This window comes from Indicator indicator, chromosome 12 (genome assembly GCF_027791375.1).
Source record: "Indicator indicator isolate 239-I01 chromosome 12, UM_Iind_1.1, whole genome shotgun sequence".
In the NCBI taxonomy this organism is placed as follows: Eukaryota; Metazoa; Chordata; class Aves; order Piciformes; family Indicatoridae; genus Indicator; species Indicator indicator.
In genome coordinates this window covers 8800292-8826209 of record NC_072021.1, presented here as the reverse complement: position 1 = coordinate 8826209, position 25918 = coordinate 8800292, and the positions used below count along the sequence as shown (strand labels likewise).

The window sequence follows — 25918 nt, the reverse complement described above, 5'->3', positions numbered from 1 at the left end:
CAGCACGATCGCCCCCCGCTCAGCTCCACAGCCGGCGGAGAAGGGCAGTGAGAGAGGCGCGCGCCCGCGGGCGGGGCCGCAGGTTCCGGGCGTGTCCCGCCGGGCCGCGCGCCGCCGGCGCCCGCGGCTGTTGGCGAGGCCTCCGCCCTGTGGCGCGCCGGGGCGGGCGGACTCGTGCTCGCGCCTTCGCGGTTGCCATGGCCCCGCTTGACGTCACGGGCGGTGCGCTGCCCGTGCGTTGCGGCGCGGTGATTGGCGGAGACGCCGTGTGTGGAGCTGGGAGAGAGGCTGCAGCGCAGCGAGCCGCGAGACAGGCACAGTCCGCGCCGGCCGCCCGCCCCGAGACAGCCGTCGCCGCGCTCCCGCCGCGCACAGGTAACGGGGCCTGCCGCGCCGCCCCGCCTCTGGGCTCCGCGCCGGACCCTTTTACCCTCTTACTCCTTCGTCCCCCGGGAATTAGCGTGGGGGCCCGTGCGAGGCGGTCAGCGGGCAGCGCTGAGCCCTCCCAACCCCACCCCCTCCGCCTTCGGCCTCGCTAGCGGCAGCAGGGAGGCTTCGTAGGGAGGGAGCGGGACGGCGGGAGCAGCTCGCTCTGCGGGGGCCGCTGAGGAGGGCGGTGGGGGCCGCGCAGATGAGGCCACGATTGCGCCTCCCCGGCGGCGAGATGAGATTGGGGGAGGGGAAGAGGCGCCGGGGGTGGCGGGGCGGGGGCGGCAGGTGAGAGCTCCGTTCGTGGCGCGGCGGGTGGTTGGGTGGGAGCGACCCCGCGCCCGTGGGTGCGTGGGGAGGGGGAGCGCCGCCTTCGGCGGGCGGAGGCGGGCGGCTGGCGCGCAGAGCGCGGGCGGGTGCCGCTGGGTGTGGTCTCCCGCCGGGAGCGCTGCCCGGGCGCGGAAGAGCCGCAGCGGCCGCCCCTCGGTCGGTCTCTCTTCCCTCCCCTCCGCCCAGCCCCCTCTGCCCGCCCAGCCCCCTCCCTCCGCCTCCACCCATCCTCCCTCCGTCCAGCCCCAGCTCAGGGGTCCGGGCGGTAGCGGCGGCTCCCCTGGGACAGGAGGGGGGCACCTCATTCGCCGCCTCGTCTTCCACTCGTCCCTGAGGCTGGCCCCACGGGCTTCCCCTCGTCCGACCGCTGCCGGGGCGGGGACGCAGCATCCTCCCCCGCCGCCGCTCCCGGAGCTGGGCGGAGGTGAGCGGGATTAACGCGCGCTGAAGTGGGCTGGGCTCCGGCGCCGATCCGCCATGACAAAGGCGGCCGGCGAGGCGCGGAGTGTCCCCGTGGCGGGCGGATGCGGCGGCCACGGCGCAGGGAGGGGCGGCCCGGAGCGCGCCGCCTCGCCCTGGGGGGCCGCTCCATTTTCTGCTGTCACCTCGCCGGTGGGGGAACCGCGGGCAGCGCCTAGCCCTCGCCGCGCCTGCGGGCCGGCTCGGCCGCTGAGAACTATGAGTGGCCTGGCCGCCCGGGAACGATGCTGCCCTAGCAGCCTGAGAGCGGTCTGGTGGCCTAGTGGACTGGCCTTGAGGACGGCATTGTAACCACCGCGCTTGTCCTGATCGCGCCGGTGATAAATAACCATAGCCAAAACCTTGCCTTAAAATGGCTCCTTAACCTCGCTGTTCACACTACGGCCAAGTTTTCAACACACGCTTGAAAACGCTGAGGAACGGCTGCTGAGTTCGTGCCCCTGTGTTGGGGTTGGAGCTATGAAAACTTTCTCTTTCAGGTGACTGAAGTGTCAAAACGTGCTTAATTTATTCCTATGTGGAAGATGGTGCTGCTATTGTTTGTGGCAACGTCGTGTAAAACGATGAAAAGGTTAAAGATGAAGATTCTGGGTTGTTGTATGTGGAACATACAGAAATACATAAAGCATGCATCACCAAAACCTGCTTTCATAATCGAATCAAAATTCAAAGGGTGGTGTATCCCAAAGCACATTGCCAGGGCCTCAAAATGATTGTCAAGATACATAAAAGGATGAGGGGTAAGGGAGGAATAGCCCTTCCTGACATAAAAAAACTGCCTCACACTGATAGCTCTGTTCCTCAAAGCTTGACTTTATTATTGAAGTGCTGCTGATGAAGCAGATTGTGAAGCATCTCAGCCAGGTCACACTAATAGTACTATTTTTAAGCAGTAAAATATCCTTTTGTGTCTAATGGCATAGCCTGTCAGGCCAAGCAGCAGTACCTGGCTCAGGACTTCTCCAGTGTCCCATTTTGGGAGAGGAAGTTACCATTGCTGCAGAGTGTGCACCATGAAATGCTCACGTTCTGTGCATTCTGACCTGGAATTCCATTTGGAGATCCCCTGTGCCAGCTCTTTGCATGTAACTGTATGATTCTGGTGCTGCTGATCTAGCCTTTATTTACTCTTCTGTGAAAAACTCAGTATTGGGTATTTTATCTATTTTGTTATATTGATCATTGCATGCAGTCAATGCTGCAGCTTAAATGTAGTCTCAAGAGAGAGTGATGGCAAAGAACTAGGATGGGTTATGTGTGTAAAATGGGAATGATCTGCTTTAAGTTCACCTTTGGATGCTTTTGTTTGCCTTTATTAAAAACGTGCTCTTAAAAGTTAATTTTTTTTTTCAGGAGTGCCTGACTCTTTAATCCAGGTATCCATGTGTTTGAGCACTGAGTGATTGTATGCCTTCTGTTCTGGATTTCAGTTGCACCTCTTACAGTTTCAGGCTCCTTAGACAATGGTTGCTCTGCATGTGAAGTTAAGTCAGTGTTGTCCTTGATCATTGAATAACGCCTCACTGTTTTTCCTCTTCAGAAATATCAGCATGGATAAAAATGAGCTGGTGCAGAAGGCCAAACTGGCTGAGCAGGCTGAAAGATATGATGACATGGCAAGTTGCATGAAGTCTGTGACTGAGCAAGGAGCTGAGTTGTCCAATGAAGAGAGGAATCTTCTCTCTGTTGCCTATAAAAATGTTGTAGGAGCCCGTAGGTCATCTTGGAGAGTCGTCTCAAGTATCGAACAAAAGACGGAAGGCGCTGAGAAAAAGCAGCAGATGGCTCGAGAATACAGAGAGAAAATTGAGACTGAGCTAAGAGACATCTGCAATGATGTGCTGGTGAGAAAGAATGAAACTGTTGGTGCATTTTTGCTTAGACGTGTAGGGTAAATGGTGCTGGGCCCTCTGGGATTGCTTCTAGTCTGTCTATAAGCTGTGTCTGCTGTGCTGTTTCTGAAAGCCAAGGTTTAAAAATGTCTGCCTTCTTTTTCGCTCCAGCATTGATAATTCACACACAAATCATCAGTTATGCTAATGAATGTGAGGTGTGTTGAGACGTTCCTGTATGTAAAGCAATCGTTATAAAAAATCCACCTCTTTCTTTGAGTTTACTTTGGGAATTTCTCCTCTGACCTGCCCCCTCTGTGCGGTATCTGTGTCCTAGATCACTTTGATTTCTGCCACTTGAGTATGCTGCTCTAGTTGTAGAGGTAGTTCTTACTCTACGGAAACTGTGCCCCTCCCTGGGTGAGATGATGTAATGTTGGTTATGACTCAGCCATGCAGAAAATCGCCTGCAGGCAGAGGCAGTAGAAATGCTGTGATACCTTCTGAAACTTACAGTTTTTAGCAGCCAAGTAAAGGCGTGTTCTAGTAACTTTCTGTGGTTTGTATCACCCATGTAGCCAGCAAAGAGCCTGCTTTATGAAATCAGAGCCTCTTCCAAATGCCTGCTCCAGGGAGTTTGTTCAGCTGCCTGTGCCTGGTGCTTCAGTGAGCACTTGATTAACGATGGCCAGTCCTGCAGCCGCTTCCCAGGTGACTGTGACTGTCAGCAGCAGAATTCTCCACTGACGGTGGCCTCTGCCACCATGCCACCCCGTGTGTGCTGAGGGATTGTGTACCTGGAGGTGACAGTGACATGCGATAGGAGTGAAGTGTTAAACAACTAAGCATGTGCTCAAAGATCTGATGCCAAATGAAAATCAAGACCAATGAGTATCAAAAACTGTGCTTGCTGTGTAGGATCACTAAACAACACGGGTGATGATTGCTTCTAGAAGACTGGTTGTCCAAGGGTGTGTGACTGAGTCTGCACTTCCAGCTTGGGCTGGCTTCCATGGGTATTGTAACACACCCAGCTTCACGTCTTTGGCTATCTCCTGTGAGGGTAGCTTAGCTGCAAGCTTCCAGCACAGAAATGGAAATGCCAGACTTGCACGTAGGGAAGAACTCCGTTACTAGTTCTTGTGCTGTTAAATGGTGGCTCATCTATTTAAGGCAGGAAAACCAGGAGACAGATCTGGTGTTCTAATTTCTTGTTCTCTCTTTTTAAAATTAATTAATTTGTTAAGGAGGAAAGTACTCAAGAGTGAGTGCTTTAATGTTCATCTGACATTCTTTAGTAAACTGTGTTTCGGTTGAAGGAATTGTTTCAGCTAAGGGTTCAGAAACCTGCTCTTAGAAGAATTTAGTGTTTGCAGTTATGTTTGTTTTGGTTTTCTGATAATGGAAAACAGATAATAGAACACAGGTGGGGAACCTTGTTAAATCTCCTGCATCTCAAACCAGACTTGAATTTCTTCTTGCATTTCATGAGAGGTGCATACTTTACCCAAAGAAATTACTGTTGTTTGGCGTATTACTACTGCAGACCTTTAGTGTTTCCACTCCAGTTATTCTTAATAGATAAGGAAAATTTGTTTCTCCTGGACAGTAATGCCACAGGCAGTGATTAGCAGTAATAAAACTTTTTTTTTTGTTTGTTTGTTTGTTTTGGGTTTTTTTAGACTTTGGTTTCAAATGAAAAACTAAGCACTTTTAAATCCTATCCTTTGAGTTATAAAAACTCTTTCAAGTGGTATGTGCTACCTTTGAGATTGCTAATGGCATTGAAGAGTTAGATTTCTGGTTTTGTTTTCTTTGTTGGAATGTCCTGTTCACATACTCACCTAGAAACATGAGTGACCATATTGCTTTATTTGACATCCACTTTGCTTCCCCAGAGAAAAGAGTTTTTCGTGAACAGGAGTCTGCACAGTGATTCATGCACACACAGACCCCGGGTTGTCTTGTTTGTTCTATGTTGTTCTTCTGAAGACTTTTTTTTATATAGCATAATCTAGGCTGTAACTGTTCACAGAGGTGAAAACCAAGGCTTTCCAAATCTTGATTGGTGTGAAGTATGCCATTAATAAGATCTGAAGTGTTAACAAACTTTAAAAGCTCTCAGCCAGGAGCCCTATCTATTACAGGTCAAAAGCAGCTCAGAAACTTCTGTATGTTTTATTAAGAGTGGGAATCTGTTTGAGCTGCTGTTGTGTATTCAGTTGCCTGCTAGGCTCTTAAGTAATATTTAATACCCTGGGGCGTTACACCACATCTGAGTGTGGAAGTGACTAGTGTCCTAGCTCAGTGGTGAAGGGAGGAAACCAATTAAGAGAAGGTGTTTGTGACTAGCAGAGTGTAGCCAAAGCTGGCTCCTCTGCAGCTTCTTGCTCTCTTCCCTCACGCGCTGAAGTCAGATTACTCGTGGACTGGAAGAAGCAGCTTCTCCACTCCAACAGACAGAGTATACTGAACTGTGCTGGGTTCTGTTCCAGGTCCAACCATTTATTTTTCTCTTTTACAAGGCCCTGGTAGTATAAAAAGCCAAGCATATACATCCTTACCACTTCCTATATCTTCCCTCACTTGAACTTGCTGTGGAGTAGCTCAACAAACAGCTGGACTTGTCCTTTTGTTTCCTGCAGTACAAGGAAGAGACACCTAAAATCTGTTGGTCCAGCACTGACTCTGTGTTCAGATGGAGTGGAGTTGGTCGGCAGTGCTGGTAAGCTGCAGATAGTTGTGACCCCTTGTTGGTAGTACAGGCTCCTTGTTCTGTGCAATCAAGACTGGATTTCCAGGTCTCTAAAGAGCAGTGTAGTGTGTGTGTAAGGAAGTACATTGCCCTGCTCCAGCGTCTTAAATGTACTTCAGTGTTACAGAAAATTTCCAGCCTCAGAAATTTGGTGATGGTAGAGGAAATGGAGTACTTTTTGTTAAGTACTTTTCCTCATGTTAGGTAAGTGTGTGCTTCACATCCTGTTTCCCTCTCAGTAGTGAAAGGGAGAGTCTGTCTGAAATACCAGTGTAGTGATCTTCTATTTGTCATTTCCAAAATAAAACTTATTATTAATCTAACAGGTGTGGATTTCCTTCAAAATGCCTTTTGCAGTTAATGGAGAACAGAGCTGTAACTGAAGTGGTTTGAATGACATCTGTAGTATGATGAATTTTTCAGCTAGTAAGGATTCTGAAGTACAGAGGAGAATATATGGAGAGGTTTTTGAAGAGCTAAGCTCTGATGCTGCTTGCGTGTTAGGAGGTCTCAGGAGCTCTGAACTATGAGTGGCTTTCAGGCAGCCTCTGACATGAGCTGAGTGTAAATTAATAATTTAAACCACAAGTATTTATCCTCAGTTCAGTGTAAATGTGATTGTAGGCAGCTACGTTCTACCCTAGGCTGGCACACAGCAGCAATGCCCTGCATGCCCTCCAAAGTGTACTGTATGTGTCAGTTCCCACGTTCCTCCCTTGTGACCAGGTTTTGGGGTAATGCCTCTTCCTTCCTAAGTTCCCCCAAGTCACCCCTGCCACAGCTGATGCTGTTCAGGACCCTTCCAGTGAGGTTGTTTGCTCTTCTCCCTCTACTGCTGCTGCCTAATGGATGGCCAGGAGTGTACAGCACTGCTCCTGCGGTGCTGCTCTGCGCTTGTCACCAATGCTCTCTTTTCAGCAGAGGTAGTTGTTCTGAGAAGTTGAGTTGGATCTCAGCTGCAAGACTTTAGGTTTGCAAGGCTTTCCTATGTATGTTGTTTTTAGGGCAAGTAGGAGAAAGTTTATTAACCTGTCCTGAGGCTGCAGTCCACTGAGGAAGGGAACAATTCCATTCAGAACGCATCTAAATGGCTCTTAAAGAGCATGCCACAGAACTAACGCCTGCTGCCGTCACACTCAAGTGACTGGTAGGACAATTTCCCAGTTGTCTGCAAACACCTAATAGGTTACCATGTTAGCATCTGTACAACCTGTCTCTGCAGTAACTCCTAAGGCCAGGATTGGGAAATGGAGTCCTTTTCTGTAGGAAGCCATGTGTTTTCTGATGTGCATGTGTGTGAGGTGGCTTTTAAAGTCAACCAGTCGAGCTTGTGTGTTCTGTGTGTCCTCCTGATGGTCAGGGAGCACAGCTGACCTACAGAGCACTAACAAGCTTATGAGCTCGAGTGACTCATACAGCCTTCTATGCTACGAAATATCTGATGCTAACAAAAAATGCAATGTTCTCACTGAAAATTGCTGCCTTTTAGCTCTGTGACTCCTTCAGGCTTGCTTCATTTTTGTCTTTTTGCCTGCGCTTTGTTCCTGTCGTTGAGATCTGTGTCCTTGAGTCAGTGCTTTCGGAGAAGAGGAGGAGGTGTTTGTAGAAGTTTCTATTTGCAGAATGTCATCACAGAAGGGGGATGGTTCCTTTGTTGAAATCTAGGAGTTAAGTGCCCCAAATCCTTGTTTTGAAAGTGGTTACTTCAAGCTGCTTTGAATAGTTGGAAGGGAGGTCACTTAGTTCAACTCTACTCAGAACAGATCCAGTTAGTTCACATCGCTCAAGGCCTTGTCAGTCAAATCTTGAGTATATTCAAGGATGGAGATTCCACAACCTCTCTGGGCCACTTGTCATATTTGGCAATACTTATGGTTAAAATAAAATTTTTTAAAAGTGTGTAATCAGAACTTCTCTTGTTCCAACTTTGCTGCTGTCTCTATTGATTTCACTTCAGAGCTCCAGGAGGAGCCTGGCTCCATCTTTTCTAGGTACATAGCAGTAATAATTTCTGGTTTATCCCTTCTGCGGGCTGAAGAAGCCCAGCTCTCTCAGCTGTGCTTTGTGAAGCATGTTCCTTTAGTAGGGGAGCCCAAGTCTGGACACAGAGCTCAAGACGTCATCTCAAGTTGTTAAAGTCTGTATTAAAAGATAGTAATTGGTACTGTGCTAGTGGCATTGGTAGAGCACAGTGTATCCAGGATGTACTAACTGCTCAGGATGGTTTAATTTAAGCTTTTGATTAACTCTCCAAGTCCAGCTTTTTCAGGGAGGGTTTGGCTGGTAAAATTGTTCATATATATTGAAGATAGGAGGCTGATGCAATTTGCATCATCCTCATGATTTCACTTTGTTAATCCTTTAATCACTTCCCTGGGTGTAGCTACCCCTTAAGGGTTGGTTTTGTGTTGGGTTTGGGTTTATTTCCTGGCTGTTGGGTTTTTAGTTCTCCATTTTTTTGTGGGTGTTTTTTCTTTTTCTGCAGTGAAAGCACTGCCTAAACGACAGCAATCAGTCTGCAGGGTTTTAAGCAAACTAAACTGTTGAATTTTGGAGAATTCAAACTGCACTGATCAGTTCCAGTGCAAGGTGACTTGTGCTGGTTTGTATTTATTCAATGTCACTCATGTGATGGTTTGTAAATGTATGAAGCTCCAGCTTATGCCTGAAAGGATTTTAGATGGCAGCAGATGAAAGCAGTTTGCTGGTGGTTCTGCTGCATGAACAAAGGTGAGCTGATGCTTACTGATCTTAGCAAGAAGTGTATCCATACTGTTGATAGGTGTGTTTAATGCACCCATTTATCATAAAAACAGCTAAGGTATTGTACAGAGATGTAAGCATGCAGTTAGCTCTGATGCTTGTATCAGTTCTGCACACACTGTACATACACCCCCCCCCCCAATCTGTACCTGCTGGCCTTTGAGGTACAACAGGTCTTTGCTATAACCAGCAGTCTGCTGTGTTGCTTTCCCTTGGCATTAGTGTTTGATAATTGGCTTTGATTTTGAAAGAAAGTGTGTGGTGTTTATACTGTTCAAAGTGACACCTTGTGGTGTTTGACAGCGTTCAAGTATTTTATGCTCTTATTACCAATGTGCAGTAGTGAAATAAATCCATCAGTCACCTAGGACAGGTGCTCTCCTCCTTCTCCAGTGCTGGTGAAGCAAGACCTTCATTGCATGTGGGTGTAATTTTGGGAAGGTAAGTGTGTTTCACTGGCTGGTTACTTTAGAAGGCTAAGAGCAGAAACCCTGTATTATTAAGACAGCAGCTTTTACTCTGCCTGTGCAAGCTGTGAAGCAGTGGTAGAAATGGGAACTGCAGACTCTGCCCAGAGCTGGTGCATTCTCTCTGTAGAGCTGTGTAAACAGATGCCACAGCAGCTCTGCTTTTCTCTCAGAACTTCTCTCCTGTTACCCTGAACTTGATTCTATACATATTTCCAAAACAGGTTCTCAAAATGCTTTGCTTGTTCTTTGCTGTAGGCAGACAACAGCTCCTAGCTCTGAACCTGAAGCTTGAATGGCTTATCACCAGCTTGAGATGGTTTGAGAGAGATGCTAGAAAGGCTGACTGAAGAGTATTAAGATTGATTATTTCTTAAACTTCTTTGCTACTGAATGTCAGCTTTTGTGTAGTTGCTTACTGTTCTTGAGGTCTGCCCTAAGGTTAGCAACACCTCTTCTAATGAGAGGTAATAGCCCTGCTGCTGCCCTAGGGAACGGGAAGTTTCGGGTTTGGTTTTTTTTTTTTTTTGTCAGATTTAAGGCAGCTTAAATGAAGTAGAGAATAGTTGTAGGTTGGGGTTTGGGGTTTTTATGGGTATTTTTAGTCTTTGTGATTATGCAGTGAAGAAAATACTGAACAGTGGGAATCTGGTTTCTAAAGTGATCAGGTTGTCCTGCTTCAGAGCAGGTTCACATCACTGAAATGGCCAAGAAAAGGCTTTTATTAACATTGTACACTCTAATGAACTCCTAATATACACAGCCTGTTCCAGCAGATCTGCTCAAGACTGCAAAGTGCTGAAGAGAAATGGTTCCTACTTCCCTTTCTTATAAAGAATGGAAAATGCTGCATCATGTTCATGGAAGTTTTTAGTGGTGTTTCTTCATATGCCAAGACTGTAGTCTTTAGACAGCTAGAAGGTGGTGTGATCCACAGCACAACCACCACAGCCATCCCTGAGACCTTCCTGTCTAGTAGAAATTCCCTTGCAACTCAGTTGGTCCCAGTTTCACATTATCTCAAGCTTCTCAGAAGATGTTCTGTTTCTTCAAGGTTGATGCATTTGGCATCATTCTATTTTGTTACAAGTCCCCAATATTGAAGGAAAAAAAAAGAATGAGGTGATAAAAAAATGTCAACCAACAGGTAGAATCTACATATTGCTCTGATCCTCAGTGAAGGTTGCTTTGTGTATTAACATTTATAGCAATGCCTCAACAAATTAAGTACTTGCATTCTTTTTCTGTGGTGTCTTGTCTCTTCACTGCCTCAGTTCCCATCCTTTTCCTTCTCTGCAGGCTGGTGGTGTCTGTCCATACGTGTCCTCTCTTCCCTGGAAGCACCCTGTAGGTGCTAACAGTGCCCACACCTACTCCTGTCAGTCCTGTCCCCCACTGTGTTAGCATGAGGGTGGTTTTTCAGGCTGTCCTACTTCCATGCTTTCTTCCACCTGTCCATATGTGTGCCTGCTCTAGTTCTCTTTTCCAGGGAAGCACATTTAGACTGGTTTGCTCACTTTATATATTTTTTTTTTTTTGCATAAGCCAGAATTTCTTGACATTCTTTCTGCTAGGCAGGATTTAATTTTCTCCATTAATCCTTAAATTGTTTGGTGTGGTTTTTTTTTCAGTTACCCTTTTATTTCTCAGGCCTCGTTTCCTGCATGTCTCCCTTTCTACATCTTCACCTGGTTGACTACAGCCAAAGCTGCTAATCACATGTACCTTTTCCCTGCTCTTACCCATCCTGGGTATCACTACGTGCCACATCTGTCACTGGTGCATGAACACCAATCAAATGGCTCCCTGCCCCTTGAAGGTCCCTCATCCCAAATGCTGAATTCCTCCCCTGCTGAGGTTCATTGTTCTCACCTCATCTCTTCTAGCCAGCTTTCTTTTCTCACCTGTTTCAAACCTCTGCTGCTGTCTATGTGGCTGAGAACAGGCAGCAGGCTGGTGTCCTTCAGCAGATGTTGTACCAGAGTGATCTCCAGTACCACAGCAGCCACTAGCATTTCACAGATGTTGTGGGGGTTTTGTATTCCTCTTCAGGGAGCACATGAGGAGATGGAAATCTATAGCTAACTCTAAACAAGAGGCTTTGCTTTTGACTGGAATAGACAGCAGGTTTTCCCCCAAGAGGACTGGAGGTCACCCATGAGGCAGCAGTTGCAGAGCCCTGATTCTGAGCTCTGGGTAGAACAGTAATTGGAAGCAGCATAATGAGCCTGTGTTTGGGAAGGGATTGGCTAAAAATATCCCCCTTAAAAATATATCTCTTTGTCACTTTTCTGCAGTGCTTCAGACAGGTGTGTCTAGAGAATTCCTGCTGCGGGTTTGGTTGACCCCTTGGCACATGTGCGCCAGCCTATGCAGTGCAGCTTGTGGCACATGTTGGTTTACAGCCTGAGCAGCTTCCCTGCCTGGTGCTGCAGCAGAAAGCACATGCATGGAAAATCACTCCCTGGCTTCCCCTGGCACCCAGAGGTGTCCCCAGCATGGCCCACACAGGTGGCCTGCTTTGATATCTTTGTCATCAAAATAGCAGTCTGTAAATGAGTAGCTTAAGGATCTGCTACAGGGACTGTGCTGCTTGCTTCATGGGTTCCACTGGAAAGCAGGTACCTGAAGTGTGTACCTGGAAACAGCAATCTGCATCAGTATTCCCAGTGTCCATGCCAAGCACTCTGGGCCTTCACCCCTGTCATGGCTTGGAGGACTCCTCTGCAGCTGCGCAGGGGATCAGGACACAGTGAGTCAACCTTGTAACAAGTCTGGGTAGTTTTATCTCCTGACACAAAGGGTTGTTGCCCTAGGAATGCTGCAGCACAAGGGGAGCTTGGCACTGAGTTGCAGTTGGTAAAGTGTATCCTGGTGCATCTAGAAAGCAGAATCTGAAGATGGAATAGACTGTAATTTTATTGATTGTTTCAACACAGTGCTTCAGCTGGATGTCCCTCTTCTAGTAGCCATCACATCTTTCTACTTTTTTTTATTTTCCCTCCTCCCCTGCTTACCTCTGGAGAGCAAAATAAATGGCTGCTGGGCTTGTCTGAAAGCACATTCCTGTATGGAAGCATTGCTGAAACTCTTCAAGCAACCTGAAGCTACCTGGTAGTCTTCTAAAGGAAATGCAGGCTTGAGTCCCAGTGCTTTAATAAGCTGAACTGGTTGAAAGTTAAGCTGGGAAGTATTTTTTAAGACAAAAGTTGTGCTTTCTGGTGTGCAGGTAACCAAGTATGTCCAGCTTCTCAGAAGTATGTTGTGGGTGCTAGCGTTATGTTGATGTAAGGTTAAGAAGCCAGTTGAAACTCCCTGCTTTAGAGCAACCACACCTAGGTCAGCATTGATGCATGCTAACAAAAGCACTCTTCCTTGCTTTATGTATTCTTCTAACAGCATCTCTTGGGCAGTGTTGTAGGTAGGTTAATGGACAGGAGAATCCTGTCAAGCCAGTACAATCTCTTGGAGAAAGACAGTGGCATGCTGATTATATCATGAAAACACCATGCCAGTGTCAGTTAGTGTGAAATGTCAGATAAATACTTTTTCAGGCAGAGCTTTGAAAGAGAGACATTTCTGTCATGTATTGTAGAAATTGAATAAAATTCTTCCATGTCACCTTCATCCCTCTGCCATGTGAAAAATGAGTTCAAGTTCAGCTCTTATTCATGTGTGTTTTCTTCAAACTAGAAGTGATGTCATAACTACATCAGATGGCTTTCAATGTGGCTTGACAACACCAGGCCTGTCTTGTTAGCCTTGAGCAAAACTGATCCTAGCTAAATCAGCTGAAGCCTGGAGTTTGGGCCCATGTAGGTCCAGAGATACTCACAAGTACTTCTAAAAGAAGGGCAGTTTTGAGCTTCGAGTACCAGCAAAGGACTGTTCAGGTCTTGATGGACTTCCTGTCTTTAACTGAATTTCTCCACACACTGAAGTCTGTCTGCAGTAAGAAGCAGAGGGCTTTGTGTAGAGGGCTGGGTGTTGGGGGTTTTGTTACACAGAATTGCTGCTCCTTATGCTTCCTTCACACTCCTGACTCTGATCTCTTAGGGCTCAGAACAACTCCACTCCTCAGAATGGGCTCCGAAGACATTGTTGTTGGTGTTGCCATCTGTTGACTTGTGTCCTGCTTTGGCAAAAGAACTTGTGTAAGAGTGAGGAAAGTGAAGTGTTTGAAATAAGGCAGGATTGCAGCTGGCCAGGAGGATCATGAGGTGGTGTGCATGCAGCCTCTCTGGGGACAAAGACTTCTTCAGTGCACAATTGCTGGGGGTGGGGGACTGTACCAAATCTATGAGATTTCTTAGCTATGTGTGAGCAGAGCTGACGTCTGCTGAGTTCTAGTGTGCTGCCTCCTCCTGTCCAGAGCACCAGAAAGCTGTTAACCTCCTGCTGGTCACGCTGCAGAGGGGAAGCATTGCAATCTGGTCTCTTAGTGGCTAGCACATTAGTGAGAGTGGATGGTAAACTGGGGTGCATGCTTTCTTTTTACTTTATTTTTAAGTAATGATTTTCCATGAAGTCTTCCTGAAAAGACAGTGACTTGGCTATGAGAAGTATGAGAAGCACTTGCACAAGTTGTTACAGGTTGGGGCTGAAAAATGCTCCAAGATGCTGCTGCATCTGCCTCATGGACTCATGTGGCTCTTCACAGCACTTAGATCCTAGCTGCCAGATTTAAAGCTCTGACAGTTGCAGCTGACTGGTTGTGGAGTTTAGGAGGCAGGGCAGTTTGGTTTTGTTTCCAAAACTGCTACAAGCAGATTCTGACTGGGAGGGACACTGTAATGAACTGCCCATGGAGCTGTCATTAGTGCATGTTAGTGTATGTCAGAAATGGATGGGAGTTCCACACTGCAGCAGGAATGTCCTGGAGAAGCAGGAGGGCTTAGCCACATCCCCCACCCATGCTGTGGGGACTCCCTCTGTCAGGGTGCGATGCAGATCATCTATCAAACGTGGCTTTTTGGGCCACTTGTGGGCTAGCTGGTGGGCCTTCAGTGGCCCATGTGGTGGTCAGCTCCATGCTGGTGAACATTGTCATAACATCTGGTAAAGGAGAGAGGGTAGGCATGTATTGGTGGTGCTATTGAAACAGTTCTTGTTTCTGCTTTGGACAAACAAAGCAATAGGGCTTAAATGTCAACCTTTTCCTCCTTGTGGAAAAAATACATCCTCCAGGGAAGCCTTGCAGTTAAAGCTATTTAAAAAGCCAACCAAACCAAAACCCATCAGCATTCCCCTCAGCAGATGTACTAGCAGATAACAGAGCATTGGACTGGTTGTGCCTTTCATTTTGTGTAACACTTTGTTATCTTCTGTAATTGAACTCTGAAAGGTCACCAGTTTTATTGGTCTCAATCTGTATGCCTTTCTGAAGCCACACCACCACCATGCAGAATCCAGCCACTCTAGGATGTCAGTGTGCTCTGAATCTTCAGGCTAACTTGAAAGGAGTGGGTTTTGTTTGCTTCTGCCAGTAAAAGAAGATACCTCCTGAAATAAAGAGACTGGTACAAACAGGAGAAGCTGAGTGTGTAGCCCAGGATAAATAACAGGGGAGAGCTGTCCTTCCAGCAATTTCACATGCCAGCTTTTAAGTGTTAATCTGCTTTCAGATTTCAGTGCTGCTGTTTATGAAGTATTTGGCTTAAATAATTTCCCCAAAGATGTGTGGCCTACCAGCCCTGCCTGTTGTTTCTGTAGAACAGAGTCTTGCATCAGATCTGAGCAAGCCAGCAGAGCAGTCTTGGAGTCGGAGCCTCTTTGCATACGTTTTCATGAATAGCTGCTCAAAGGGATTTTCTTCTTTAATCACTCTCCTGCATTTGACATGGGTTTAAAGCTTTTTCCAGTACAAGGTTTATGCATTGAGCTGCTGTTGCCCTCCTGCTATCTCTCTGATGAGGAAGACTTTCTCAACTGGTAATCTTTCCTCTTCTCTGTCTGCTTGTGCAATTCATCCATCCGCTTAGGCGCTTGCAAACAACTTTACCTCTCTTGTGACCTAACTGAAGTTTAAGTCTGGTATTTTGGTGCTGCTGGGGGAGTGAACAGAGCTGCACTTTTTAATCAAACAACCTTCTCTATGGATGATGAACAATTTCTATTTCTAGAGTCACAATATTTTAGTCTGACCAATTAATGGAGGGTACAGAAGGAGGGCAGCTCCCCATGGTGCCAGAAGAGTAGGTGCAGCCTGACACACCTGACTTAATTGCAGTCCTACAGAGCAAGGCTAATGAGGAGCCTTATTCTCAGGAGCTGGTAACCTTCAGTTGTTATTGAAGCCAGAGCTTCTTGGTGCTCATGAAGAATGTCATAGCTGTGGGTCTTGAAGCTCTCTATTGGTGAGAAAGTATACAGAGAGAGTGTATAGGAGATTCAGAGAGCTGAAGTGTGTGACCCATGTACCTTAAGCCTTCTGCTTCTCCTCATCTTCTCTGGGGCAGAAGGTGGCTCTGAGCCCTTCTCCTCACGCAGTGGTACACCCTCCAGAGGGGTGTCTTTGGCATGAGGCAGCTCAGCAGCCACATGTGACTGGTTCCACAAAAACCCCTCTGCCCTGCTTGTGTTGTGTTCCTTTTGTTGCTAGAAGGGTGTCTGCTCTCATTGGGGGGCAGCAAGGATGTGCAGTGCCTTTGCTTGTTTCCCTCTGTGGCTATAAAATGGAAGCTGTGCACTGAAAACCCCTGATAGTGAAGATGCTTGGATATGTGCCTTACATGATACTGAAACCAATGAAGGCCACTAATGGGCATCAGGTATAGCTGAACTTTGTCTGACTTTGGTTTGTCACCTGGGCTCTGGACCCCATCTGCCATAGCAGGTCACTTCATTTTGAAGGGTTTCTCCAAGGTAAATACTGATGATTTATATCAATGCATTAGCAGTACTTTAATTAAACCAAACCAACTTCTTCCTTCTGTGAGTTACACAATGCCAGCTGGCCTGTCAGCACAGCAGGCACCGTGGGTGCTACAGCAGGGTGGCTACAGCTGCCCATGTTCAGGGGGTGCCTGTCTCAGGAGCGTATCACATAGGATACCCTCTTAACCTGCAGTGTGCTGACTAGAGGACAGTACTGGAGAGCAGCTGTTATGCTGTGGGCTGGACCTGAATTTGGTTGTTCATCTCTGGTGTCATTGCAGATAGGAGGTAAAGAAAGTAAGGCAAAACTGAGAGGGCAGCCACCTACTCTGCATGGGAAAAGACACACAAGAATTGTTAGTAAAACCTCTTTTAAATTGTTTGCTGCACAGCCTTAGAAAAGTTTGTAACAGCTGCTGCTTTAATGGTGAGCGTTGCAGAGCACTTCTGTGCTCCTCCTGGCCTTGAAGTAGCTGCCTTTCCTGTCACAGTCTGGCTGTGAGTGCTTGGTGTCAGGGCCTTTGACAGCTTTGTGCCTTCATTTGACTAAATGTGTTGGAGCCAGTGATTTTTTTTTTTTTTTTTTTTAATTCTCTTTTTCCTTTTTTCATCATAATAGAGCTCTTGCTAAATTACACAACTGCCTCAGCTGGGAACTTGCTGTGTTAATTTAATAAGCAGCTAGAACAGTCTAGAAAAACCTGGTTTTAACTGGCAGCCCACAGGGAGAGTGGTGGAGTGACTGCAGAGAACTGCCTTTGCTTTGGAAGATGAAAGAAACGGCAGTTAGGGTAGCATCAAATCAAACGGGGTCACTGTCAGCAGAGCAGTCTGAAATGCAGCAGTCCAGGTTTACCTTGCTGGATTTGCTGGTCATGCCAGTACAGTGTTGCAGTTAGTGGAGCTGCTAACCAGGCTGATGTGCTGGCTGTGTATTGGGAGATGCTTTGGTCTCTGACTTAGTTCAGATCATTCTGTTACCTTCCTGGGATGCAGACTTGCTTCCATTGTTCATCCTCTGCCCAGCCTCTCAGTTACCTTACTTGTGTCAGGGTCTATCCTGTACTCTGCTAGATGACCACAGCCAGCTCCTCCCTGCTGAGTCCTGACCTGCAGCATTCCAGTGGTACCTAGGACTGTGCCCCAGCAGAGGCACTCAGCTGGCTGTGCCCTGGGGGATGTGAGGAACAGCAGTATGACCTGCAGCTCTGTGACTTTGAATGGGTTGTGATCTAGGTGAGCTCTTGGTTCAGCACACTGCGAGGGTCTGCATGTTCCTAACGCTGTGTTCTTTGTTTCCCTTGCAGTCTCTGTTGGAAAAGTTCCTGATCCCCAACGCTTCGCAAGCAGAGAGCAAAGTGTTCTATTTGAAAATGAAGGGAGACTACTACCGCTACCTGGCTGAGGTGGCTGCTGGTGATGACAAGAAAGGTATGGGCTGCCAGCTGCTGCCTGAGTGCTGCCAGGGCAGCCTGTGGGGAGCAGCAATGATCTGGGTGCAGACGTTTTATCAAGAGAGATGGTAGGCCATTGGCTTTCATATGAGTTACTGAAGCTTCCATTCACCTCTGCTGTCTGTGGGGTACAGATTTCAGTTATCAAATCTTGAAAGCAGCTCTGAGTTGTGCAAGCATGCATCTGGGTTATCAGCTGCTTCAGCTCTGGGGCTTTTGCATTATCTCCACACACACACAGCAGCCCAGTTTGCCCAGTGCTGCGTGAGGGGGAGCTGCATAGAGATACTAAGACATAGCACAGCAGGGCTTGATTTGACTTGCAGTGCTTGCTGCATGCAGACCGGCCCAGTCCTGGTGCCTGCAGAGTTTCAGGTGTAACCATCACTGCAGACCTTGCACTGGACAGAGTAATTACAGTTTCCTTTGCATCATCTCAGTTCATCTGCAGAGAAAGTACAATGTTTTGAGTCACAAAGTTGTTTGGGCTTTTTTGGGGTTTTTTTTTGTTGGGTTTTTTTGGTTGGTTAGTTGGTTGGTTTTTTTGAGGATTAAATTGCAGGTTCTAAAGTGTGAAGATCTTGGTTTAAAGTGGTTTTGAAGCTCATTTTTACTTTACCCAGTCTCCTGGCAGAGCAGTTTTTAGTGGGTTTCCAGGTGAAGAAGAAATTCTGAAAGCTCTTCTGGCTCGTAGTCACTACAGGTCCTAAACTTCAGATGGTTTTTATTACTATTTTTTATTTTCTTTATTCCCCCTTTTAAGTGTTTGATCCCACACGCTTTTCCTGTGTACTGTCTGTGACCTGGAAGAGCAGCTGATAATTATTGTTTAGGAAATAACGGCCATTTGGCTGGGCAGGAGCCTTTCAGCCTTTTGCAGTAAGTACAGCAAGAGTAGAAAGCTCCCAGCTCTATGAATTGGATTTTGATCTCCATCACTCAGATTGTTTGTTTTACTGGATGGTGCTTTCTTAGCAGCAGCCTAGAGAGCAAGAATACCAAGCAGCTACCTCACCCTGCTGTTTTGGGTTTGAACTTTGGAGCATTACAAAACTTTCTAAGGAATTAATAAAGATCTTGATTTAAAAAAAAAAAAAAAAAAAAACAAACAAACAAACAAAAAAAAACCAGAATACATCAAAGTCCCTTGAGTTACTGCTCAAAAGATAACTATTTTCTCAATAAGGAGAAGGGGTTTTTGGAGTCCTTTATGTTAAAGAGAAATGGTTCAAAACTAAAATACTCAGCTTCATTCTGTGAAGTTCCTTGTTTGTCCTGCTGCTTGGTGTGCCTCCCATAAAGACTGCCCTTTTCTGAGGCTTTTCTGTTGTGAGAAGAGTGAACCCTTCTCACCATTTCTGAGTTTAACTTAGGGCAAACTGGGATCTTCTCAACTGCAGTCTGCCAACTTCTGGTTCGTTCTAGGCACTTAAAAGGTCTGATTTTTCTTAAACACTCCCATTATCAGTGATGAGGGCAGAGGGAGCAGAATGAGTAATTGTTCAGGGAGTGTCCTCCCTCTTGCACGCAGAAGAGCACAACCTCATGCTTTGATGTTTCTGAGTCCATGAAGGCGAACAAACAGGTATCACACAGACATCCTGAGAAGAGGTGTTCAGGTGTGCTCAGACTTCAGTGCTGATGCATTGCTGGGTCCTTAGCCAGCATTGCTCTTCTGGTTTTGAATGCACGTGACTGGTGCTTTTGCAGAGGTCATGCTGGATGCATTTCTGCTTTGATCCAGAAATGTTAGGGCTGGAGTCCTTTTTTGCATCTGAACTGAGTGGCTTTCTGCCCACCTTTTTCTCAGATGCTGTTAACAGCCTTGGAGGCTGCAGGAACAATGGTCCCTTTGTGCTCACTGTCTAGCATGTCTCTTGCCTCCTGCAGTCAAGGACAGAGTGCAGTTTGTGGGCTGTGTTGAGCCATGATCTCTGACTTGTGCAGACATGGTCTGCCCATGAGCTGAAGTGAGAATGAAAACTGCCGAGCTCTGCAGTCCCAGGGCACACAATGGAGCTGCTTTTTGTCTCACAGGACTTTATAAGTTATACACTTGGACCAAGGAAGAGAATGGCAAGAGGATGATCTCTAAAAAAAATTAGGCCAAACTGTTAATTTTTCTTCCTTCAAAGTTTCTAGATAGTAAAGCACAGAGGTGAAAAGGTTTCTTGTAGCTGCACTGGAAATGGAGCTCTGCTGGAAGCTTTAAGAAATGTCTGTTTCAGTTTGGGCTGCGGGGTGCCTGTTACCTTTGCCAAGCAATTCCAGTAGTGATTCATGGGTGCCTGTGGGGTAGGTCAGCAGTGCTTTCTGTGACTCAAAGGTGGGTCTGCAAAGCTCCACAGTGTTCAAAGGCATTTGAAATTGTGGTACCCATCCAGCCTGGGGAGTTCGGGGGGGGTTCGAGCTTGCCTTTTGTACCTTTCCAGGTAGGTGCTGTGGTCATGTTCCCTCAGTGCTGCAGACCTCGTGTAATACAGGGCACAGGCTGGCAGGGAGAGGCTCAGACCTGGTCAATGACAACTTCCTTCTTTTGGTAATGATTGAAAAGTGTGATTTAGTTGAAAGTTCATGAACCAGGAATTTGTTAGGGAAAGCTGTTCACTGCTTTTGCTCCTACCATACTGTGCTCAGTGCTGAGTGTGTCTGAATGCAGTGTGGGAGTCACTTACTTGTGGTGGGTTTTGTGTGTGTGTTTTGTCCCTAAAGGGATAGTGGAGCAATCACAACAAGCATATCAAGAAGCCTTTGAAATCAGTAAAAAGGAGATGCAGCCAACACACCCCATCAGATTAGGTCTGGCTCTGAACTTCTCGGTGTTCTACTACGAGATCCTCAACTCCCCGGAGAAAGCCTGCTCCCTTGCCAAAACGGTGAGTGGGGGGCTCTGGAGGTGGCTGCATCCCCTTTGGGCATGTGGCCAACACACTGCTTTGTTTCTCTCCCCCCAGGCTTTTGATGAAGCAATTGCTGAGCTCGATACATTAAGTGAAGAGTCCTACAAAGACAGCACGCTAATAATGCAGCTACTGCGAGACAACTTGACAGTGAGTATGGCTGCAGCTCCCCGCAGGGCTGTACTCTGGGCTTAGCTGTGGGGCTGTCAGTTACCCACAAGGGAGTGTGCAGTGCATCATGTCTCTGAACTGTGCCTTTTTCTCCTGCCTGGGCTTTGGTCTGCATCCTAACACCATTTCCTGACAGGTGACAGAACAGATGTTTCAGGTGTTTTATTGCAGGGACTTAGCAAGATGAAGTGCCATGGCTTGGACTGTGACTAGCAGGCACATTTGCTTATTGCAAGCTCCTGTCAAGTTCAGTGTAGCTTGTTCTGTGTACTGGAGTGTGTGGAATGGATCCTGTGTGAAAGCCAAGCTAGCAAGTCCTGTGGTCTGGGTTTGGTGTGGTGTTTCAGTGCAGATGAAATTGGAATCAGTACCAGCCAGGCTGTGTCTGTGGCAGCTGTAGAACAACACTCTCGGTGCTCTCTTCCTTGGACTCTTTGCAGTGTAAGGTAGGGGTCAGGATTGTGTTGCTCTGTCAGACTAATCAACATCTTCATCTTGCACGTGGGGTTTTCTAACCTGCTCTGAACTTCAGAACTGGCAAAGATGAGCAGCCAAAGCAAATGAGCCAGCAAATGTGAGCAGCCATGCAGCAGTGTCATTAATGGTGTCCATTCTGGTCTGTGTGGCATGAAGAGCTCTAAACAAGAGGGAAAAATAAGAAGCACCTCTTGCCACCAGATGTAGCCCCTTGTTCTTGTGCTGTGCATCTGATCTCAGAGACAGTGAGAAAACAGCTGGATGTCTTCCAACAAAACTGGAAGGTGTACAGTCACACAAAATTGAGTTGCCATGGTTTCAGCTTTTGTTTCTAGCATTTTATTTCCCTCTTCCTTGGAACCTTTTCCACTGGAATGGCAACTTAACACAACTGAAAAACCTACTTGTGATTATTCCAGCTGTTGCTTACAAAACAAATGGAATAGATTTCTCAACCTCTGTAATGGAGACAGATACAGGCTTGGCTTTGCTCTCAATGTGCTGTCTGTGTGCTGTCCCCTTGAGTGAGATTGCTTAAGAGCTGTGCTCTGAATGAGTGCTGTTGCAGCACTGAATAGAAGCTGGCTTTTCATTGCTGGCTTCCCAGTAAAAATAATGCAAGGCTTGTCACAGCAGTTGGAAAGAAAATGGTTTCAGACAAGCAAAAGTTGGCCTGAGCTACCACAGTGTGTGAGTTGTGGTAGCAGGCTCATAGCTGATGTGAACTTCCCATTGTAAGGGAGAAGGCTGTGTGCAGCCTCAGGATTCCCTTGTCTTGGCTGAATGCTGTGTCTGGGCTGCAGTGCTTGGATGAGTGCATTGATCCTGTGCTTTTCCACAGCTGCTGATCGGTGTGACTGACACAGCCTGCAGTGGATTTCATAGTTGTGACAAAAGGTCTGTTTTGCTGCAAGTCTGTTGCAGCCTGCCAGGGAGGGCAGGCATTCAGCAGCACTGTTCAGTGGCCTGCAGGAGTGGCTTCCTCAGCTGTTGATTGTTTTGTGTGGAGGCTGGTGTGGGTAAAGAAGAGTCTGCTCATTCTCAGCAGGGACTGACACCAGGGCAGTGCTGGAGGGTTGCTCAACAGACCAAGTCAATGTCTGTTTTCCTGCCATCGCTGGATAATTCCTTCTTTGCTCTCTTAGGAAAATATTCTGTGTTCTTAAATACATTTTTTAAAGCATCCCTTGCTCCTAAAGGTGTGTGTTTGGTTTGGGTTTTTCTTTTCACTCACTAGATTCATCAAACTGCTTCAAATCTTTCTTTTGTAGCAGTCAGGCTAAAGGTGTGTGTCTGTCTACTTAGCTGCAGCTATGCTAGAGGTGGGGATTTGGGATAGAGGCCTCTGCTAATTATGTTCTTGGAAGCTGTTCCTCAAAAGAATTGACATTGAGATAATGTGGTATTACAGATGGAGGGTAGTGCAGGGCTAGAAACAGCCCAATGTGCTGTTGTCTCAGGTCAGTGAACTTGCTGCTTGATGCCTCTGGCCAGGAACATTTAGTGCAATTATGGTGCATCATGTTCAGAGCAAGAACAAGGCTGCTGGTCTTGCACAGGTTTCTCTCTTGTCTTGCACTCCTGGAAAGGATAAAATTTTTGTGGTGATGATGGATTTAAAACAACAACAAAGACCAAACAACTCAACCCAAACCTTCTTGTGAGATCTTAGTGGTATAACTGCAGGTGGAGAGAGAATTAGCTGTTGAGCTTTACCACCTTGTGCTGCAGAGCGTGAAGGGTGCAGTTAATGCTGCTGCAACTCCCAGGGAGAGCTTACAAATCACAGGGGGCTGCTAAGCACTCTGGAAGCAGCCAGCCTGGCAAAATACACAGTTCACAGAACAGTGTCTTGGTCCTGGCTATTGCTCTGCAACGGATGCTTTGTTTCCTTAGTTGGCCCTCAGTCTCGGTACATGGCTCCTTAGTATGATTTTGTGGAGCTGAAGATAAGATTTGGTTCATGCTGCATGTTCCCTCCTTGCCTTGCCCTCCAGTTGTGGAAGCTCTATGTTCCAGAGGTTGCTGAAGAGGGGCAGAACACAGAGCCAAGGACAGAGATTTGAGTGAAATGTTGTTTGTTTGTTTTTTATAAACAAACACACACTCGCAATGCCTGCTCTGCAGGAAAGGGAGTGCTCACTGTAAGGCTGGGTGTGCAGGAAGACCTCTGCTGAAGCTCTGCCTTCAGAAAGGTGCCTGAAGCTTGCCCTGAGGAGGAGGTACAACCAAGCAGTGCTAGTTCTTGGGTCCCACCTATCTGCTCTGTAGGTCTGAGTCTCGCCTGCTTGTGTTTGACTGAGCCTTGTGGATATGAGACTTTGGGTTTGACTGCTCAGGAACTTCCTCATTAACAGCAGAGCAGGGCTGGGTCACACAGGACTGGGTTCCCATGCTGTAAGAGCTAAGGAATAGATTTGTGCTCATGGTGCTCTGGGGCTTGCCATGGGGGGTAGTAGGACCTCATTAAAAAGTCATTAATTAAGCAGGCTTTCTTTCTAGTAATGGCTCATGGACTGTCTCTTGTAAACACTAATCCCTTGCATATTTCACTCTGTTTTCTTCCCCAAACAGTTGTGGACATCGGACACCCAAGGAGATGAAGCTGAAGCAGGAGAGGGAGGGGAGAATTAACCAGCCTTCCAACTTCGTCTGCCTCATTCTGAATTGACACAGTAGCCCATCTGTCATCCATGCTGTCCCACCAATAGTTTTTGTTTACCATTTGACAGGTTTATGTTACTTCTCTTTGGATTTCTATATTTCCCATGTGGTTTTGTTTGATATTAGGGAATAGAGCCAGTTAACATTGGGGGAGTTGATCTGTTTCCATCCGAGGTGGCCGTGCCGGGGTGTGACATTTTTATACACGTTTTCCATGTTTGGCATAGTACTCTTGGTACATGGTGGCTTCCCACAAGGCCAGTGTTAGAACAGCTTTCTGTGTCAGGCAAAGACAGCTGCTTGTGTGTTGGTCTGCCATGGGGAAAGGGATGGTCAGCTGCAGCCACAGGTGTGGTAGTCAGCACGGGTCCGAGCTGGAGCGCAGGTGGCTGTGGGCCAGCTGAGGTCCCATGGGTGGTGTGTGTCCAGCCAACGTGTGAAATGTGTGGAGTGTCCCAGCAGAGTGGACACCTCTGACTGCAGCTGAAGTGCTCCTTAAGGCAGTCTGATAGCCCAGCCAGCTTTCTCTAGAGGAGGACAGAGAAACGGTTCACATTCCATTCTTTGTAAAGTTTCCTGCTGTTGCTTTCATTCTTTTTGCTACACATTTTATTTGTATTTAAATGGTTTAAGCAACCTAAGAACAAATGTCCAAGATGCAGTAAACCCCAGCTGCTTGGTATCCATCATGACACTGTATATCGAGCACAGCAGCAAAACAAAATCCCATGTATTTAACTTTTTTAGGTTTTTTGCTTTTGTGATTATTTTTTTTTTGATACTTGCCTAACATGCATGTGCTGTAAAAATAGTTAACAGGGAAATAACTTGAGATGATGGCTAGCTTTGTTTAATGTCTATTGAGATTTTCATGAACAATCCAAGCATAACTGTTCAGAACATGTGTATTAAGTTGATGTAAGTGGAATAAAAGTTTTATGAATGGACTTTTCAACTACCTTTGGTGTACATTTCCTGTCCTCTGTCTTCCCACAGCCTTGAGAGCAATGGCAGTGTTGGACACAGGTTTCACAGGGAAGGGCTTTTACTGTGGAAAAATCCAAGGGCACATTTTGCACTGAGTCCATTTCAGGGCAGTCAAGAGTCAGTGCTTCATATCTGATCTTGAGATTGCTCTGATTAGTTTACAGCTTTCAGATGCCAACCCAGACCATTCTATGATTCTATGCCTGCAGCTTTCTGACTCTCTGGAGACACCTTAACAAACACAGGGTCCCCAGGCTTAGAACAGAAGGCATACAGAGTTCTTTAACAGCTGAGTTTTGGGAAGGGTGGAGTTAGACAGAACCCTGTGGCTTGCTGCTGTTGGCACTTGAGAGGAGACCCAAACAGAAGCCTCCAGAAGAGTTCAGAGGGTTCACTCGTTGCAGCTCAGTTTGTGGACAGCCTTGCCAGGGTCATGATACTGTTCTTTTCCTCCTCCCTCGTCAGGTCTGCACTGATGGTGTTCAGAGTAGCTCTGGCATCTGTCGATGCTTGGTTTGAAACAAATAATTGCTGGGAAACAGACTCCTTTTCAGATAACATCACAGCTCTCTGGAGCTGTGGCTCCTGGAGAAAGGAAGCTGGTAAAAACTTGTTCTGTTTGCATAGCCAACATGAGGGAGCCTTGAGTGGCCTTTTTCTTGACCCAACTGCACCTCTAGTTTTAGATACCATTTATTTGAGTGAAGAGTTACCTTTGTGTCCCCAGGTTAGTCTGGTCCCTGACAGAATAAGGTGAACCAAGGCCCTGGATGTGAACTGCTTTGCTTTACCCTTTGCATGTGTAGTGCACTTAGGCAAGTTACAGGTCTGACAGGAGTTCAGTGTAGACTTGTTCTGGGGTTTGGGGTTGGGGGGGGTTGTTTGGTGTTTTGTGGGGTTTTTGTTGTTGATGGTGGGAGGGGGGGTGGTTTTTAATAATTCAGAGTAGATGATTGCATTGCGGATGTGATGCCTCATTTCTGGAAGCAGCTGAACCCTTTGTCCCAGGATGTACAGAAGGTAGGTAGGATAACCTGAAGTCTGTTAAAAAAAAAAAAAAAAAAAAGCAGCTAAGGACACTATTCACCATTCCTAAACAGGAAAGAATCATCTGTTGGCATGGGTAATAAAAATTGCAGCCTGATTAAAACTGGCAGAAGGGCAGAATCTGGAGGGCAAAGCTTAATGAGGCTTTCTAAGGGAAAGCTTGGTCTGTCCCTCAGCACTGCAAACAGTAGCAGTTACTCTTTGAGCAGGTGGAGGCACTGGTCAAAAGGAAAAGCAGTCATCAAATACATTACAAAGCAAGGGGCTCCTTCCATTCAGGCAGGAC

General features: G+C 46.8%; 1 protein-coding gene across 2 annotated transcripts; it reads left to right on the top strand.

Moving 5' to 3' along the window:
• The first annotated feature begins 345 nt into the window (after positions 1–345).
• On the top strand, positions 346–24540 carry YWHAZ (tyrosine 3-monooxygenase/tryptophan 5-monooxygenase activation protein zeta). 2 transcript variants are annotated; one of them, XM_054385630.1, is made up of 6 exons: positions 346–375; positions 2780–3083; positions 17240–17363; positions 20099–20262; positions 20341–20436; positions 23509–24540. In XM_054385630.1, the coding sequence occupies exons 2-6, from the start codon at positions 2790–2792 to the stop codon at positions 23566–23568; spliced, it is 738 nt and encodes a 245-aa protein (XP_054241605.1). In that variant the 5' UTR covers positions 346–375; positions 2780–2789; the 3' UTR covers positions 23569–24540. The 2 variants fall into 2 exon arrangements, with proteins under 2 accessions (XP_054241605.1, XP_054241604.1); XM_054385629.1 differs by lacking the exon at positions 346–375 and adding an exon at positions 1803–1810.
• Positions 24541–25918: the final 1378 nt, after the last annotated feature.

Bases quoted from the DNA above. Each gene is read 5' to 3' on its own strand.
- YWHAZ (XM_054385629.1), top strand. The intron at 3,084-17,239 runs GTGAGAAAGAAT...TTTCCCTTGCAG, and splicing joins ACATCTGCAATGATGTGCTG to TCTCTGTTGGAAAAGTTCCT. The intron at 20,437-23,508 runs GTGAGTATGGCT...TTCCCCAAACAG, and splicing joins TACTGCGAGACAACTTGACA to TTGTGGACATCGGACACCCA.